An 18,714-nucleotide genomic window follows, 5' to 3' on the forward strand; every position below is an offset into this window, starting at 1 on the left:
AACCATTACAAAATTATTTACTTCAGTTATCACAGCCACGGACAATATACATAAAAAGATTTATATACTTCTAATTGGCTTCATCAAGAGGAGTCGCCAAACCTAAATTCATGTATTTTAAAATGTTTTTGAGAAGCATACCAAATACAACACGAAACAACGAAAATAAGAAAGACGAGGACTAGGCGCTCAAATCGAGACACCCACTCCGGCCATGTTTTCCAACGCCGGCAGCTCCGTTTTGTTTGCCGGCGTCATCGTCTCTCTCCTCTTTTGTGTTACTTTGTCTCTCTTTCGTTTTGTTTGACCTTTCTTCTCCAGAAATTTCTTGTCCTTTTGGGATTCATGAGTTCTTCCGCCGTCGCTCTGTCCGTAAGATGTTGCAACTGCCGTCTCAGTATCCTCTGGGTCCTGCTTCTCATTTGTAGCCTTCCTCCATCTCTTATGACTGCATTGACATCAGATCTGGCTCAGATTCGTTTTTCACATAAACTCCATTGGCCAGATCTGAAGATTCTGCGACGAGCGCCACCTTCGTCGTCCTCTTGGACGATGACCTTTCTCCCTTTAGGGATGATCTATTCTAACTGGATTTGGTGTGAGCGAGAGCTCCATACAGTTGCTCTTCATCTACCGCTTGACAGATCTGTGAAGCTCTACGACTCAGAACACCACTTCCTTTTCAATCCGGTGAGAAGCCCCCCGCTAGAAGATACACTTACCAGTCTTTGCTCACCGCAAACATTGTTCACATATGCCCTTCCTGGTATTTTCTCTCTCATGTCCAGCTTGTTAGATTTTGATGACCAGCGGGTCTGTTTGGGCTCCATGACAACTCTCTGGATCCGACGCGGTAACGTTGGAGTCCGAAGTTTCTGTTTGAACCCAACTCCTGGTTACTCAGCAAATCTAGCCAAGCTCATATTTCAGGAGTTTGTTATAAGGGCTAACAGATCTTCATTGCTGGATTTAACACTTTTGTGTCTACCTGTCACTGCTGTATGCGTCCAGAAACCATCATATCTCGTAGACTCAGCTTTCTTGTGCTCTTCATGGTCAAGAAGAAATATTTATTCAAAGTTGGAAGGTCCATCAATGGAGCCTTGCAAATTGGGATTAGAACTACAGAGTTATCTCTATGGTGCAATCGTTGGTGTTAACCCACAGAATTCAAGCCAAAGTCATCATCAATCATTACCTCCAACACGTGCAAATGTCATCACAAGATTAAATCTAAAGTGGAGTTTACCAAAGCTTGAAGATTGCAGCTCTTTAGGCTTTTGTTTACATAAAAGCCTAACCAAATTTCCTCATGTCCAGGGCCATGAGAGATCCTTTCCCCATGTCCTCCTCCTTGTAGGAGAGAATTTTACCATCAAAACTCCTCTCCATGAGAGTTATTTTTCTCTGGACTTAAAAACCTTAGAGTATTATCGTTTTCTTAACCGTTTAGTATCTTGTGTAATGGTCCGCATGGGATCGGAAGATACAACGGGACTCATGTCAATGAGAACCGAGGTTTTAGAGCGTCCAAAGTCACAATTTACAGTGACCATTCTCAAGTTAGAAGAGTTAGAAGAGCGATATATCTTTCTATGGATATTACTCGCGCGCACCTTCGAGAATACTTCCAACGCCTTATCAAACTTTCTTAAGTTTGTGTATCTATCTGTATGTTGCTTTGTTTGGTTTGCTTTTCAAATTTCAGAACGGATTGCACATCATATGTCGGATGTTGCATTAACATTTGTAATCGTTTTAAGATTATCAATGAAAAATCATGTTGACAAAAAAAAAAGACGAGGAATAAAAGAAAATAACAATAAAAATGGGGCACAATCGCATAAAGATCTGATACCTTAGGGGCTTTAGTGCTATTAACTAAAAGATGCGAACTAAAATAGGGAGTATTAATTAGAGATTAACCTACAAATCTTATTGGGTCTCTTAATGAATATTTTACTAATTAAATATAATTAAGAACTTTGTTTAAGAAACACTTTGATGCATACCCTCCAATAGTAATTTCTTATTTTAGGGGTTCTTAAACAAATGTTATTTTTTGCTGCTTAAAAAAAACAAGACCAAAACTACGAAGCAAAACATTCAAGACCAAACAAAAACAATCACCAATCTCATCCTCTACTTTTCCTGTTAAAACAAAAACAATCAACCAACACACACAAACCAATCCCACCTGAGATCAGTATATCACAACTAAACATAGCCACAAAAAAATCGAAGCTTTCAACCAGAGATGAGTAAACAAGTACACACTTTCAATGAGCATAGAGACACAAAGATCAAAACTTTCTGAATCTCAACCACAACATATTATACAAACCAATAAACTCTTCTCCTACAATATACACAATGAGAATATTTTACCTTCTCATCGTCTATACTTTCCACCATCACAAGGTTAGGCACTCCTGCTGATCAAACAAGCAAATAAACCAAAGAATCAAGACCAGAACATATCAAACACATACATAGAAACTCGGTATTACACTCGAATTCAGACCAATTCAGTATAAACGAATTCACCGAACTCAGCTTAGTATATCAATGTAAACGTCAAGTAGTCTCAAAACCAACAAACGAGCAACAACACTTACTTAGCAAAGGCTTCACTTTGTTGCTCTGCAGATTCCCAATGAAATGCCACTCTATATCTCCAGGAAGCTTCAATTTCAAATCACAAAAATAAAAAAGATGATCAAACTTTTCTAAATCCAAAAGATTCAAACTTTCAAACGGATTCGAACCAGTGGGACCTTCTCAATGATCTCCTGTGCTTTCACCTTAGCTGTTTGAAGCTTGTTCAACCTCAGCTTCTCTTTCCGACAAAAAGAAAAGGAGAAGAATAAGGTTTTGTCGTTTTTATTTTTTCCGACTAATTTTTAAAGGTTTTTGGTTTTGTCGTTTTAACCCCCAAACTTGAGAACTAGGGTTTCTAATGGCTTCCTCAGATTACGAGATCATCACTGACCCGTGCAGTATGTATGTCCCTGGACAAGAGCCCGAGGGTATGAAGCTTATGTTGGAGAAGATTCGAGGGAAGCGTGACAAACGGATTCACAATCACACACAAGCTGAGGAGCATCGTATCATCAACGAACAGATCGTGAAGAGTCAGGGCTTTGATGTTGATTTCTCCAAGTTGCGATACCTTTTCGATTTCCAGCCTGCGTTTCTCGATGATTGCGATAGCGATACCGGCAGGGACTATTTCGGTAGGAAGCTATTGAGTGTTACAACAAAACAGAGGTGATGATCTCTCTTTGGTTCAGTCTTTTGTCAAAAATTGTGAATTTTGATTTTTGATTTGTGTGTGTGTTTTGAAATCAGGGGACTAGTTTTGAGTTCGTCGAGGTTGAGGAAGCAAATATATACTCGAACAGCGGGAGGTCTTCTTCATCACATTTGTAGCCAAAGATCCGCTTGACCAGACATAAGTGTTTCAAGCTAAGGTCATCCATGTTTTCTGTAGGAAGATTGTACACAGCTTCTGTAGGCTTAAACCCAACCAAGAAGGTATTATTTTCTTGGAATTAGTTGGATTTTCTTTACTTTGTTAAGTAGACATCATCTGTTGTGGTCCTGTGGAGAAGAAGCTCTTGTGTTATGTGTTTGTCAATTAGTTTAAATGTTCACTTTCCAAGTTATATTTTAAGGTTTAAGAACCTTTGATTGTTCTTGTTGCTGTGATGAAGAACATAATTATGTGTATTCAACTTGTGTTGGCAGTAACATTTGATGATAAAGAGTCTTTTGCGAAGAAAGCGTCCATTACAAGAAGAAAAAAAGAAAAGAAAGCATGGTATAACCAATAGTTATCTCTTCTTTTATGACAAAAAAAAGTAATAATAAGAAGAATATTTTTATTTCAATTTCTATGTTACACATATATTTCTACTAGTTTGTTGATTTCAGTATATGGTTTTCTACCAAGGTTGAAAATTAAACCAGGGTGTAATAATTCAAACCTAAAAGTTGATGGTTTGAGCCTCGGTGATAAGCAAGCAGCCCAGCCCAAGAGCAAAGAACAACGGTCATCAGCAGCTACTTATAAAAACAGAGGAGAAGGAGATGAGTACAAGCAAAGGACGATGAGTGAGCTTCGAAATCCATTCTCTGCCCTTTCTTCATTTGACTTATCAGGATGATGCCATCTATATACTATATCTAGGGTTTTAGGCTTATCATATAAGTTATGTGGAATCAATGGCGACTGTAAGAACTCGAGAGAGTTAAAAGAAATCAAGAAGATGAAGAGTGAATCTATTATGATCGTATTCAACTTATGTTGGCAGTAACATGTGACGATGAAGATTCCATTGCGACGAACTCGTCCATTACAAAAAAAAAAAAAAAAAAAAAAAAAAGAAAGGTATAACTAACTAGTTATCTGACAAGTACGAAGATCGATACTCAATACAACACACTCTTTGATCTATGGCATCATTGCCGACATCTTAAACCTTGTTGTCGCTTTTGATTATGTGTCTTTTGTTTGGATCCCACGTTCTGAAAACAAGGCTGCTGATGCTTTGGCAAAGCAGGCCTTGTCGAACGCATCCTTTGTAGCTTCATCCATGAACCCGCGAGTTTAATTTCTAATGAAAGTAGTGTTACAAAAAAAAATACAACACACTCTTTATTACTCTAACAACGATCAATTACAAGATAGCTTGAGGCTTGACTCAATCTAGACTCTCATGTGAGTGCGTTTTGAATCTCCAATCTCATATGATCGGGTCTAGACTCATATGTCGACCAATTACAACATCAAGCATAACCTATTCCTCAATCAGGCTCTCTACTTATAATACGTCTTCTTCCTGTCGCAGATTATTAAAGGCAAAGCCTCTCAACCATCCCGAGTCTTTCCTTTGCTTTAGTCCTTCCAGGTCATCCTCAGCACTAGCCATGTCAGCATAATGATAGATGATACGTATCATTATCTCTACATTATGACAAGAGAATCTTTCTTTTGTCGTTCATTACATATATTAAATATCCACTAGTTTATGCTTGATGTTGTAATTGATTTTGGTCTTCAGTTTTCTACGAGAGTTGAAAATTAAACCAGGGTGTTGAAGGGCTCTCTTACTTCGGTGCAAGGGTAGCTCGTCTCTTAGTCTCCCTACTTATGTTGTGCTAACCATTCCTTTTGTTATGAGTTTGTGGAATAATTAAAGGCTTCAGAATTCCATGCATCAGATGATACTCCGATTAAACTTTTATATGTTTCATAACAGTAAAACCATACTCAAGTGTCTTTAAGGCCACATATATTGTCTTAGAACTTGGAACCATTTCTATTGTTATGAAGTAGAAGAATAATTACGTAATATTTGGATTGCTCCCCTTTTGGGGAAGTTAAAGACTTGAGAATTCCATGTATCCTCAACTAGGATTAAACTTTTATATCTTTCATTTGCACTAGTGAAACCGTATTCAAGTGTCCTAAAAAGCCAAGATACATCAAGCGAAACCGTCAACTGCAGAAACCTGAGCCGAAATTCACATATATTAAAATGTTTTTAAGGTGCAGCCCGTGTTATTAAAAAAAAGGAGCAGCCCAGATAAACACAAAACCATAAACTACAAGAAAGATGAGGATTAAAATAAGAAAACAATAGATATAGGATACACTCGCATAAAAATCTGACAAACTTTGGGAGCTTTAGTATTTATCAACTGAAATCTGCTTTTAAATTCTTGAGATTTTCATGTATCAAATGATGTCCTCTCAGATTATACCCTTTTTTTTCTCAGATTATACTTATATGTTTTCTGAGCTATTTTTACGTGTCACACTTTTATATGTTTCTCTGAACAATTTACGCGTTGCACTGTTACTTTAATGTGAACCTTTTAGGCGGCGTGTAGTTATACTTTCTGTTTGAAACATTTTTACTGGCAACCAAACATCTCAAAAATGTTGTTGTCTGTTTTGTATTTTGTGTATTATGAATCTTGTTATTTTGTCGATTATAAAATAACACTTTATAATTACTTTTTTTTGATCAAACTACAATAACACTTTATAATTATATACATGTACTGGCGGGAAGTTAATAATAAAAACTGTTTTATATTAATTTATATTAATTTTATGAAGCATTTAAAAATCATTGTGGATTGAAAACTATATTATAAAAATCAATAATGAATAGAATTCTGAGATCACATTGTTAAGGCATCATTAGTGGTAAAATAGCAAGTAGAGTATCTCACTAATATTTTTATTATTATTTTTGTACATAATTTAGTTATTAATAATTTTAAAAATTAAAATAAAAAAACCTGTAAAATGATACCACATGTATTCACCGATTCTTTAAAAATGTATGAAAGCTCTTCCCACATATACCACTCTTACTCTCTTTTTTTTTATCCTTTCTCTTTCTTCTTTTTCATCTTTTAATATTTTTAAATTTGTTAGAGACTGATGAATTTCAGCCGGTGCGAGTGCCCTTATTTTTAATAAACATTTTTGGTTTGGAATTAAAATGACAATTTCCTTCATTATTCTATTTTTTCAGAGAATACAAAATTAGCAAAAAACAATTCAGAATAATATGATAATATATATATATATCTTCTTATTATTCTTAGGTCAAATTGACATAATAAAAGAAAATATTAACTTTAAATAGATAATAGGTGAAATTTCATGTTTACCACATTCATGGTACCATTATTGATCTTTACCATCACTAAAGGGCCATTTTTAAAAATATATTTTTAATAAGTGGCAAAAGACTCTTATATCCTTATTCTTGATATATATATATAAAATAATTATTTACATAAAAAACATTTTTTTAATGTTTTCGAATTATACTTTTTTAAAATTCAAACTTTTTTATAATTATTTTTTTTTGGAATTGTTTTGGTTTATTTTATTTTATTTTTTAATTATACAGATATAAGATATGTTCGGTTATTTATAAAATTTGATTCAATTCTCGTTCAGATATTTTGTTTTTTTGGTTCAGTTTGGACAACAAAGTGGGGAACTAGCTAATATCAAAAACAAAATCGGGTCTCTTTCGGTTACGGGCGTTTCAAATTATTTTGGTTAATTTGAGTAAATTTTATTGATAAATTATTTTTTGCCAGGAAAAAAAAAGTGATTTAAGTTTTTGGATAAATTATCAGGTAGTTTATATAATTTTAAATAATTTAGGGAAATGGTATTCATATAATTCATTTTGGATAGTTCAGTTTATAAATAATAAGTTTATGATATTTGTTACTGTAAAACTAAGTTTATTTAATATTTTAGATTTGTAAATTATATTTCAAATTGAGATACTTATTGATTTTGGTTCGGTTCTCGTTTGTTTTTGATATTTTAGTTTCATAAAAATATAGAATACATAATATATAGAAATATACCTGATTTATGAAATTTGATTTAGTTTCGATTTTGTTTTTTTATTTGGTAAGGTTCGATTCTTCAGTTACGGGTAAACACATGGCTAATTTCATGTGTGCAGAGCTTTGTAGTACTGGTTAACGGCACATCGATTTTAATGTTTGATCTCAAACCTCTCGTCATTCTATTTATTTATAAATTAAAATTGAGATACAATTATTGACTATATATTAACTTAGAAAAATTGGCGGATGAATCAAATCTATTTTTCATTTGCTAGTTGACTATAGTAAGAATAATATTATTGTATAGATCCAAATCAAAGTTTAGAGTCATAAATAATAGAGCCTAAACAGACCGACAAATAATTTAAGTGGTAAAGTAGTTTACGATAACGTGGATTTTTTTTGTTATCTATCTATATATAAATGATTACGGCTGCTGGTTCAGAGGTGGACTTTGTGGATTACCGGACTTAAAAAATTAGAGTTGTATAAGGCCCAAAATTTATAATTCTGAAGCCCAAATAATGTTGTGACGGACACGTACCGCCTCTGCAGCGAACGACTTTCCACGTGGCGAAGCAGGAGAGATACCAACATATTTATATATATATATAGATATCTTATATATTAAAATAGAAGTCATGACTTCTTTCATGTGTGATTTTTTAATTTGGACCATCACTTAGAAATCTTATTAAATGTATTTTATTAAGACTACTAATGCATAGAATATTTAAAATACTTTAATCATAATATCTTTTGATATCTTTTCATTTTAATTTAAAATTTTAACAAATCTGTTTTAAAAGATTTTTACAAGATCTTCATTTTCGAAATTATATTTAAATATTTATACTAATGTCGAAATTAATTTGAAATATTATTATACATTAATATATTCAGTTTTCGTTTATAAAATGAAAATAAGATATTCTATAATATTTTATCTATTATATAATCATATTCAATCATATTAAAAGAAAATTATTATATTGAGGTAAATATAATAAAATTTTATTTAAATTATAAATTTATAAATTTTATTTTCGTAAGTATAAAATATTTATGTTTAACATGTATTTCTTTAAAGCTAATACTATAAAATATTTGTAACTACTTTAATCATAATATATTTTCATTTTAAATATAACTAGATGTCGATCCGTGCAACCGCGCGGGTTTTTGTTTTCATTTATTTTTATGTAAACATTTTGTTTTCAATTCTAAATTGGTATAATATTGTAATATATATGTGTCTATCAATTTTTAAAACAAAATAAGTTTACGGTATATTTTTTTCATTGAATAGATTGTTTCAAATTTTCACATGTATTTGTATCTTCTTCTATATATATATTTTCGGATTATTATTTCATTATTAAAATCGTAACTATATATATAAATATTAATAAAATATTGTTTTATTGTCTTATTCAAAGATATTGTAAAATTTCACAAATTTAGAAAGTTTTTTAAAAATTAAACTTTTTCCTTCATGAATTTATATTATCGAGTAAATAATTAAACATTTAGTTTTTTGTTTAATGTTTAAAATAAACTATATAATTTAAAATTTGTTTTCATTGGTTTAAGGTAGTAAAGATTAATCATTGTTAGATAATATGATTTTTTTTATTTAAAAAAAAATCTTTATAATTTTAAAAGTTAACATCGACAAATATTTAAATAAGTAACATCTGAAGGTATAGTATTACAACATTAAATTATGTATATTTAATTTATACTATTTATAAATCTAATGGATCATCTATTATTTAAATCTAATTATTAATAGCCTAATAAAAAATTCTGGTAGACCCAAAATTTAAATGATAAGATTAGAGATTAAATGTAACATGAATTTCTAGAAATAGGTCCATTAGGTCCATTTTTTTAAAAATCACACATGAATCAAGGTTGTGACCTCTGTTTTAATATATAAGGTATAATATATATATATATATATATATATATTATATTTTCATAATATAATATATTTTCATTTATATATTATATTTTAAAATTTTAATAAATCTGTGTAAAAATATTTTAACAATAACTTAATGTATTTTAAGTTATCATTTATAAAATGAAAAATAAATAAATTATATCTTACTTTATCTACTTTATAGTCATGATCATGTTAAAATACAATTATTGTACTTAAATAAATATGATAAAAGTATATTCAATTGATAAATTTATAAATTTTATTTTCATAAATATAAACTGTTTATTTTAAAAATCTAATATGATGATAGAACGGCTTAGAATTAGCAAACTATATAATACATGTCTAAAAATTAACACATCTTAGACTTTTGTATATACAATAATATATTATCTAAAATGAATAAGCATAAAAAATATTGGTAAAAAGAAATCCAGCTTTGAAAGACGGGTCAGAATTTAGCATAAATTAAATACAAAATAATTTTCAAATATGTTTTCTTATAAATATATTAATTTCCTTAATAACTAAATGCAAATACAATAAGATAAAAATATAATAAGAATTGACAAATAAGTACGGTTTTAAACAATTGATTAATTAAAACATGTAAATTATAAAATTATTGTATTTGAAATAGTTATATAAATATTTAAGTATATGGTTAACGTTAAAAATATGTACACTTATGTTCTAAAACAATAATTTATGTATAGAAAAATGAAAATAAACATCCGCATGGTTCAAAATCTAGTCAAAGATATTATCAAAGAAGTTATCTTTCCTGGACTTCTACCTCGGCAAAAATATTATGATTTCCAGACACGAGTCTGCCCACGGAGAGGTGTTTAGGAGTGCAGGTGTCGTACATGGCATATGGCATATGGCATATGGCATTGACTGTAATATATAATTTTCAAAATCGTAATATATAATTTATATTCAAATTTTATTTATTTTAATATAATTATAAAATTCTTAAAAGCATTTGATTAAATTCAAAGGGCTTTTTTTGTAAGATTCAAAAGTTATAAGCAGGTCAATCAACAATGTCAGATTACGCATGGTCTCACTCTATCACCATTGAAGTAAATATTTCCAAAATTTTCACCGAAAAGGAAATTGTTTTTTTTTTTGACAAAGGGCTTACCGAAAAAGAAATTTACCAGCAAGAAAACTTTATGCTCCTACTTTCTAATTTGATGATAATATCGGGCTTCGGTTAAACCCAAGGGAGATACAGAATCAAGAGATATCATGATAGAGTGAGAGAGATAAGTCTCGCTTGAAGAGCTGATTGAGACGTCAGAGAGGATCTCTGCAGAGTAGGATTCTAGGCGCCCTTAGTAGTCTGTCGTCAGTTACTGAGAGAGTCAAGACAGAGATATATATCATCGATTTGATGGAGACAAGAGGAGTTTTGGGTTAGTTGGGTCTTTTAGCTTAGGGGTTTATGTTACATTATGTTTTGGTCCTTTTGGAGTGTTAACGAATATCCAAAGCAAATTAGAAGGTATTAAGGTCAACCAAATAATTATGAGTATTAAAACGATTTTGATATTTGATATCTATAATATCAGAACCAAATGTGTATATTCATATATAAAAACTGTGATTTAAAAAAAAAATGCTAGTTATATTTAAAAATTAAAATAATAAAATATTTAAGAATGTAATTTAAAAATAAAATATTTATATCTGGAAAAATTATCTAAAAGGAATTTTAAATAAACTAAATTATTCAATAACCCAAAATGTGTAAACCGAACCACCCAAATTCTTTCCAAAAGTATTCGATTTATAGTTTTAACTAAATTGTTTAAGCTAAATCATTCAATAACCCAAAATGTTTAAACCGAACCACCCGAATTCTTTCCAAAATTATTCGATTATAGTTTTATTATCCAAACTGAAGTGAACCAAACCACAAAGTACTCAAACTTGATCTAAACCAATTTTTTATTGTTCTTAAGGGAGGTTATTGGTTTAAGAATTTTTAAAGAATTATAAAATTTTAAGAATCCATGGTTATTGGTTTATGGATTTTAAAAGTCTTTCCAAAATTCATTGTTATTGGTTTAAAAACTTTTAAATTCTATTCAAATCCTTTGCTATTCAAAAAGTTTAGTTTTTATTGATTTTGCTATTCTATTAAATTCTATGGTTATTGGAAACTAAATTCTTTATATTTTTACTCATAAGCTAGACTTTGAAAATAGCATATCTACTCATAAGATTTCTAAAATCTGTGTACTAATAAAAACATTCTCACACTTTATGATATATTTTTCTTGTTTGACATGTGATTTTCGGAAGATCTCTTTGTCGGTAAGTTTCGTATTTGGTGTGTTCTAATTTTTCGTTTGTATGAGTGATGTCTCAAAAAAAATGTCAATGAAAACAAGACTGTTAAAAATATGTCATGTAGTATGAAGATAAAAAATAATTATTTTTAAAACATAACTAAGAACAAACCATGCATAACACAGATAACCAATACCATAAAATGCATTTGTCTATGCAAACACACCAAACGATAATATAATAGTGTATCATCCAAATTCATTGTCGAAAATTTCAACAATTTTTTTGTACCTTAGAAGAAAAAACATTTTGAAAAACTATATTGTGCAAATTTTTAATAATCAACAATAATCTATAGAAATCAATACAAAATATTTAATAGAAATTAGGAAACATCTGTGAAATCTACTAAATTTTTAAAAATCTGTCAACTCTTACCAAATTATGGTTCCAATAACCCAAAATTATGGTTCTATTATTTAAATCTAATTATTAATAGCCTAATAAAAAATTCTGGTAGACCCAAAATTTAAATGATAAGATTAGAGATTAAATGTAACATGAATTTCTAAAAATAGGTCCATTAGGTCCATTTTTTAAAAAATCACACATGAATCAAGGTTGTGACCTCTGTTTTAATATATAAGGTATAATATATATATATATTATATTTTCATAATATAATATATTTTCATTTATATATTATATTTTAAAATTCTAATAAATCTGTGTAAAAATATTTTAACAATAACTTAATGTATTTTAAGTTATCATTTATAAAATGAAAAATAAATAAATTATATCTTACTTTATCTACTTTATAGTCATGATCATGTTAAAATACAATTATTGTACTTAAATAAATATGATAAAAGTATATTCAATTGATAAATTTATAAATTTTATTTTCATAAATATAAACTGTTTATTTTAAAAATCTAATATGATGATAGAACGGCTTAGAATTAGCAAACTATATAATACATGTCTAAAAATTAACACATCTTAGACTTTTGTATATACAATAATATATTATCTAAAATGAATAAGCATAAAAAATATTGGTAAAAAGAAATCCAGCTTTGAAAGACGGGTCAGAATTTAGCATAAATTAAATACAAAATAATTTTCAAATATGTTTTCTTATAAATATATTAATTTCCTTAATAACTAAATGCAAATACAATAAGATAAAAATATAATAAGAATTGACAAATAAGTACGGTTTTAAACAATTGATTAATTAAAACATGTAAATTATAAAATTATTGTATTTGAAATAGTTATATAAATATTTAAGTATATGGTTAACGTTAAAAATATGTACACTTATGTTCTAAAACAATAATTTATGTATAGAAAAATGAAAATAAACATCCGCATGGTTCAAAATCTAGTCAAAGATATTATCAAAGAAGTTATCTTTCCTGGACTTCTACCTCGGCAAAAATATTATGATTTCCAGACACGAGTCTGCCCACGGAGAGGTGTTTAGGAGTGCAGGTGTCGTACATGGCATATGGCATATGGCATATGGCATTGACTGTAATATATAATTTTCAAAATCGTAATATATAATTTATATTCAAATTTTATTTATTTTAATATAATTATAAAATTCTTAAAAGCATTTGATTAAATTCAAAGGGCTTTTTTTGTAAGATTCAAAAGTTATAAGCAGGTCAATCAACAATGTCAGATTACGCATGGTCTCACTCTATCACCATTGAAGTAAATATTTCCAAAATTTTCACCGAAAAGGAAATTGTTTTTTTTTTTGACAAAGGGCTTACCGAAAAAGAAATTTACCAGCAAGAAAACTTTATGCTCCTACTTTCTAATTTGATGATAATATCGGGCTTCGGTTAAACCCAAGGGAGATACAGAATCAAGAGATATCATGATAGAGTGAGAGAGATAAGTCTCGCTTGAAGAGCTGATTGAGACGTCAGAGAGGATCTCTGCAGAGTAGGATTCTAGGCGCCCTTAGTAGTCTGTCGTCAGTTACTGAGAGAGTCAAGACAGAGATATATATCATCGATTTGATGGAGACAAGAGGAGTTTTGGGTTAGTTGGGTCTTTTAGCTTAGGGGTTTATGTTACATTATGTTTTGGTCCTTTTGGAGTGTTAACGAATATCCAAAGCAAATTAGAAGGTATTAAGGTCAACCAAATAATTATGAGTATTAAAACGATTTTGATATTTGATATCTATAATATCAGAACCAAATGTGTATATTCATATATAAAAACTGTGATTTAAAAAAAAAATGCTAGTTATATTTAAAAATTAAAATAATAAAATATTTAAGAATGTAATTTAAAAATAAAATATTTATATCTGGAAAAATTATCTAAAAGGAATTTTAAATAAACTAAATTATTCAATAACCCAAAATGTGTAAACCGAACCACCCAAATTCTTTCCAAAAGTATTCGATTTATAGTTTTAACTAAATTGTTTAAGCTAAATCATTCAATAACCCAAAATGTTTAAACCGAACCACCCGAATTCTTTCCAAAATTATTCGATTATAGTTTTATTATCCAAACTGAAGTGAACCAAACCACAAAGTACTCAAACTTGATCTAAACCAATTTTTTATTGTTCTTAAGGGAGGTTATTGGTTTAAGAATTTTTAAAGAATTATAAAATTTTAAGAATCCATGGTTATTGGTTTATGGATTTTAAAAGTCTTTCCAAAATTCATTGTTATTGGTTTAAAAACTTTTAAATTCTATTCAAATCCTTTGCTATTCAAAAAGTTTAGTTTTTATTGATTTTGCTATTCTATTAAATTCTATGGTTATTGGAAACTAAATTCTTTATATTTTTACTCATAAGCTAGACTTTGAAAATAGCATATCTACTCATAAGATTTCTAAAATCTGTGTACTAATAAAAACATTCTCACACTTTATGATATATTTTTCTTGTTTGACATGTGATTTTCGGAAGATCTCTTTGTCGGTAAGTTTCGTATTTGGTGTGTTCTAATTTTTCGTTTGTATGAGTGATGTCTCAAAAAAAATGTCAATGAAAACAAGACTGTTAAAAATATGTCATGTAGTATGAAGATAAAAAATAATTATTTTTAAAACATAACTAAGAACAAACCATGCATAACACAGATAACCAATACCATAAAATGCATTTGTCTATGCAAACACACCAAACGATAATATAATAGTGTATCATCCAAATTCATTGTCGAAAATTTCAACAATTTTTTTGTACCTTAGAAGAAAAAACATTTTGAAAAACTATATTGTGCAAATTTTTAATAATCAACAATAATCTATAGAAATCAATACAAAATATTTAATAGAAATTAGGAAACATCTGTGAAATCTACTAAATTTTTAAAAATCTGTCAACTCTTACCAAATTATGGTTCCAATAACCCAAAATTATGGTTCTATTATTTAAATCTAATTATTAATAGCCTAATAAAAAATTCTGGTAGACCCAAAATTTAAATGATAAGATTAGAGATTAAATGTAACATGAATTTCTAAAAATAGGTCCATTAGGTCCATTTTTTAAAAAATCACACATGAATCAAGGTTGTGACCTCTGTTTTAATATATAAGGTATAATATATATATATATTATATTTTCATAATATAATATATTTTCATTTATATATTATATTTTAAAATTCTAATAAATCTGTGTAAAAATATTTTAACAATAACTTAATGTATTTTAAGTTATCATTTATAAAATGAAAAATAAATAAATTATATCTTACTTTATCTACTTTATAGTCATGATCATGTTAAAATACAATTATTGTACTTAAATAAATATGATAAAAGTATATTCAATTGATAAATTTATAAATTTTATTTTCATAAATATAAACTGTTTATTTTAAAAATCTAATATGATGATAGAACGGCTTAGAATTAGCAAACTATATAATACATGTCTAAAAATTAACACATCTTAGACTTTTGTATATACAATAATATATTATCTAAAATGAATAAGCATAAAAAATATTGGTAAAAAGAAATCCAGCTTTGAAAGACGGGTCAGAATTTAGCATAAATTAAATACAAAATAATTTTCAAATATGTTTTCTTATAAATATATTAATTTCCTTAATAACTAAATGCAAATACAATAAGATAAAAATATAATAAGAATTGACAAATAAGTACGGTTTTAAACAATTGATTAATTAAAACATGTAAATTATAAAATTATTGTATTTGAAATAGTTATATAAATATTTAAGTATATGGTTAACGTTAAAAATATGTACACTTATGTTCTAAAACAATAATTTATGTATAGAAAAATGAAAATAAACATCCGCATGGTTCAAAATCTAGTCAAAGATATTATCAAAGAAGTTATCTTTCCTGGACTTCTACCTCGGCAAAAATATTATGATTTCCAGACACGAGTCTGCCCACGGAGAGGTGTTTAGGAGTGCAGGTGTCGTACATGGCATATGGCATATGGCATATGGCATTGACTGTAATATATAATTTTCAAAATCGTAATATATAATTTATATTCAAATTTTATTTATTTTAATATAATTATAAAATTCTTAAAAGCATTTGATTAAATTCAAAGGGCTTTTTTTGTAAGATTCAAAAGTTATAAGCAGGTCAATCAACAATGTCAGATTACGCATGGTCTCACTCTATCACCATTGAAGTAAATATTTCCAAAATTTTCACCGAAAAGGAAATTGTTTTTTTTTTTGACAAAGGGCTTACCGAAAAAGAAATTTACCAGCAAGAAAACTTTATGCTCCTACTTTCTAATTTGATGATAATATCGGGCTTCGGTTAAACCCAAGGGAGATACAGAATCAAGAGATATCATGATAGAGTGAGAGAGATAAGTCTCGCTTGAAGAGCTGATTGAGACGTCAGAGAGGATCTCTGCAGAGTAGGATTCTAGGCGCCCTTAGTAGTCTGTCGTCAGTTACTGAGAGAGTCAAGACAGAGATATATATCATCGATTTGATGGAGACAAGAGGAGTTTTGGGTTAGTTGGGTCTTTTAGCTTAGGGGTTTATGTTACATTATGTTTTGGTCCTTTTGGAGTGTTAACGAATATCCAAAGCAAATTAGAAGGTATTAAGGTCAACCAAATAATTATGAGTATTAAAACGATTTTGATATTTGATATCTATAATATCAGAACCAAATGTGTATATTCATATATAAAAACTGTGATTTAAAAAAAAAATGCTAGTTATATTTAAAAATTAAAATAATAAAATATTTAAGAATGTAATTTAAAAATAAAATATTTATATCTGGAAAAATTATCTAAAAGGAATTTTAAATAAACTAAATTATTCAATAACCCAAAATGTGTAAACCGAACCACCCAAATTCTTTCCAAAAGTATTCGATTTATAGTTTTAACTAAATTGTTTAAGCTAAATCATTCAATAACCCAAAATGTTTAAACCGAACCACCCGAATTCTTTCCAAAATTATTCGATTATAGTTTTATTATCCAAACTGAAGTGAACCAAACCACAAAGTACTCAAACTTGATCTAAACCAATTTTTTATTGTTCTTAAGGGAGGTTATTGGTTTAAGAATTTTTAAAGAATTATAAAATTTTAAGAATCCATGGTTATTGGTTTATGGATTTTAAAAGTCTTTCCAAAATTCATTGTTATTGGTTTAAAAACTTTTAAATTCTATTCAAATCCTTTGCTATTCAAAAAGTTTAGTTTTTATTGATTTTGCTATTCTATTAAATTCTATGGTTATTGGAAACTAAATTCTTTATATTTTTACTCATAAGCTAGACTTTGAAAATAGCATATCTACTCATAAGATTTCTAAAATCTGTGTACTAATAAAAACATTCTCACACTTTATGATATATTTTTCTTGTTTGACATGTGATTTTCGGAAGATCTCTTTGTCGGTAAGTTTCGTATTTGGTGTGTTCTAATTTTTCGTTTGTATGAGTGATGTCTCAAAAAAAATGTCAATGAAAACAAGACTGTTAAAAATATGTCATGTAGTATGAAGATAAAAAATAATTATTTTTAAAACATAACTAAGAACAAACCATGCATAACACAGATAACCAATACCATAAAATGCATTTGTCTATGCAAACACACCAAACGATAATATAATAGTGTATCATCCAAATTCATTGTCGAAAATTTCAACAATTTTTTTGTACCTTAGAAGAAAAAACATTTTGAAAAACTATATTGTGCAAATTTTTAATAATCAACAATAATCTATAGAAATCAATACAAAATATTTAATAGAAATTAGGAAACATCTGTGAAATCTACTAAATTTTTAAAAATCTGTCAACTCTTACCAAATTATGGTTCCAATAACCCAAAATTATGGTTCTATTATTTAAATCTAATTATTAATAGCCTAATAAAAAATTCTGGTAGACCCAAAATTTAAATGATAAGATTAGAGATTAAATGTAACATGAATTTCTAAAAATAGGTCCATTAGGTCCATTTTTTAAAAAATCACACATGAATCAAGGTTGTGACCTCTGTTTTAATATATAAGGTATAATATATATATATATTATATTTTCATAATATAATATATTTTCATTTATATATTATATTTTAAAATTCTAATAAATCTGTGTAAAAATATTTTAACAATAACTTAATGTATTTTAAGTTATCATTTATAAAATGAAAAATAAATAAATTATATCTTACTTTATCTACTTTATAGTCATGATCATGTTAAAATACAATTATTGTACTTAAATAAATATGATAAAAGTATATTCAATTGATAAATTTATAAATTTTATTTTCATAAATATAAACTGTTTATTTTAAAAATCTAATATGATGATAGAACGGCTTAGAATTAGCAAACTATATAATACATGTCTAAAAATTAACACATCTTAGACTTTTGTATATACAATAATATATTATCTAAAATGAATAAGCATAAAAAATATTGGTAAAAAGAAATCCAGCTTTGAAAGACGGGTCAGAATTTAGCATAAATTAAATACAAAATAATTTTCAAATATGTTTTCTTATAAATATATTAATTTCCTTAA

General features: G+C 28.0%; 1 protein-coding gene across 1 annotated transcript; it reads left to right on the forward strand.

Moving 5' to 3' along the window:
• LOC106435855 lies at positions 1 to 4,346 on the forward strand. The gene is made up of 4 exons (XM_048768457.1): positions 1 to 3,270; positions 3,352 to 3,537; positions 3,751 to 3,823; positions 3,956 to 4,346. Exon 1 carries the CDS (start codon positions 346 to 348, stop codon positions 1,861 to 1,863), a length of 1,518 nt encoding a protein of 505 aa, XP_048624414.1. The 5' UTR covers positions 1 to 345; the 3' UTR covers positions 1,864 to 3,270; positions 3,352 to 3,537; positions 3,751 to 3,823; positions 3,956 to 4,346.
• Positions 4,347 to 18,714: the final 14,368 nt, after the last annotated feature.

Source organism: Brassica napus, chromosome C9 (genome assembly GCF_020379485.1).
Source record: "Brassica napus cultivar Da-Ae chromosome C9, Da-Ae, whole genome shotgun sequence".
Classification (NCBI taxonomy): Eukaryota; Viridiplantae; Streptophyta; class Magnoliopsida; order Brassicales; family Brassicaceae; genus Brassica; species Brassica napus.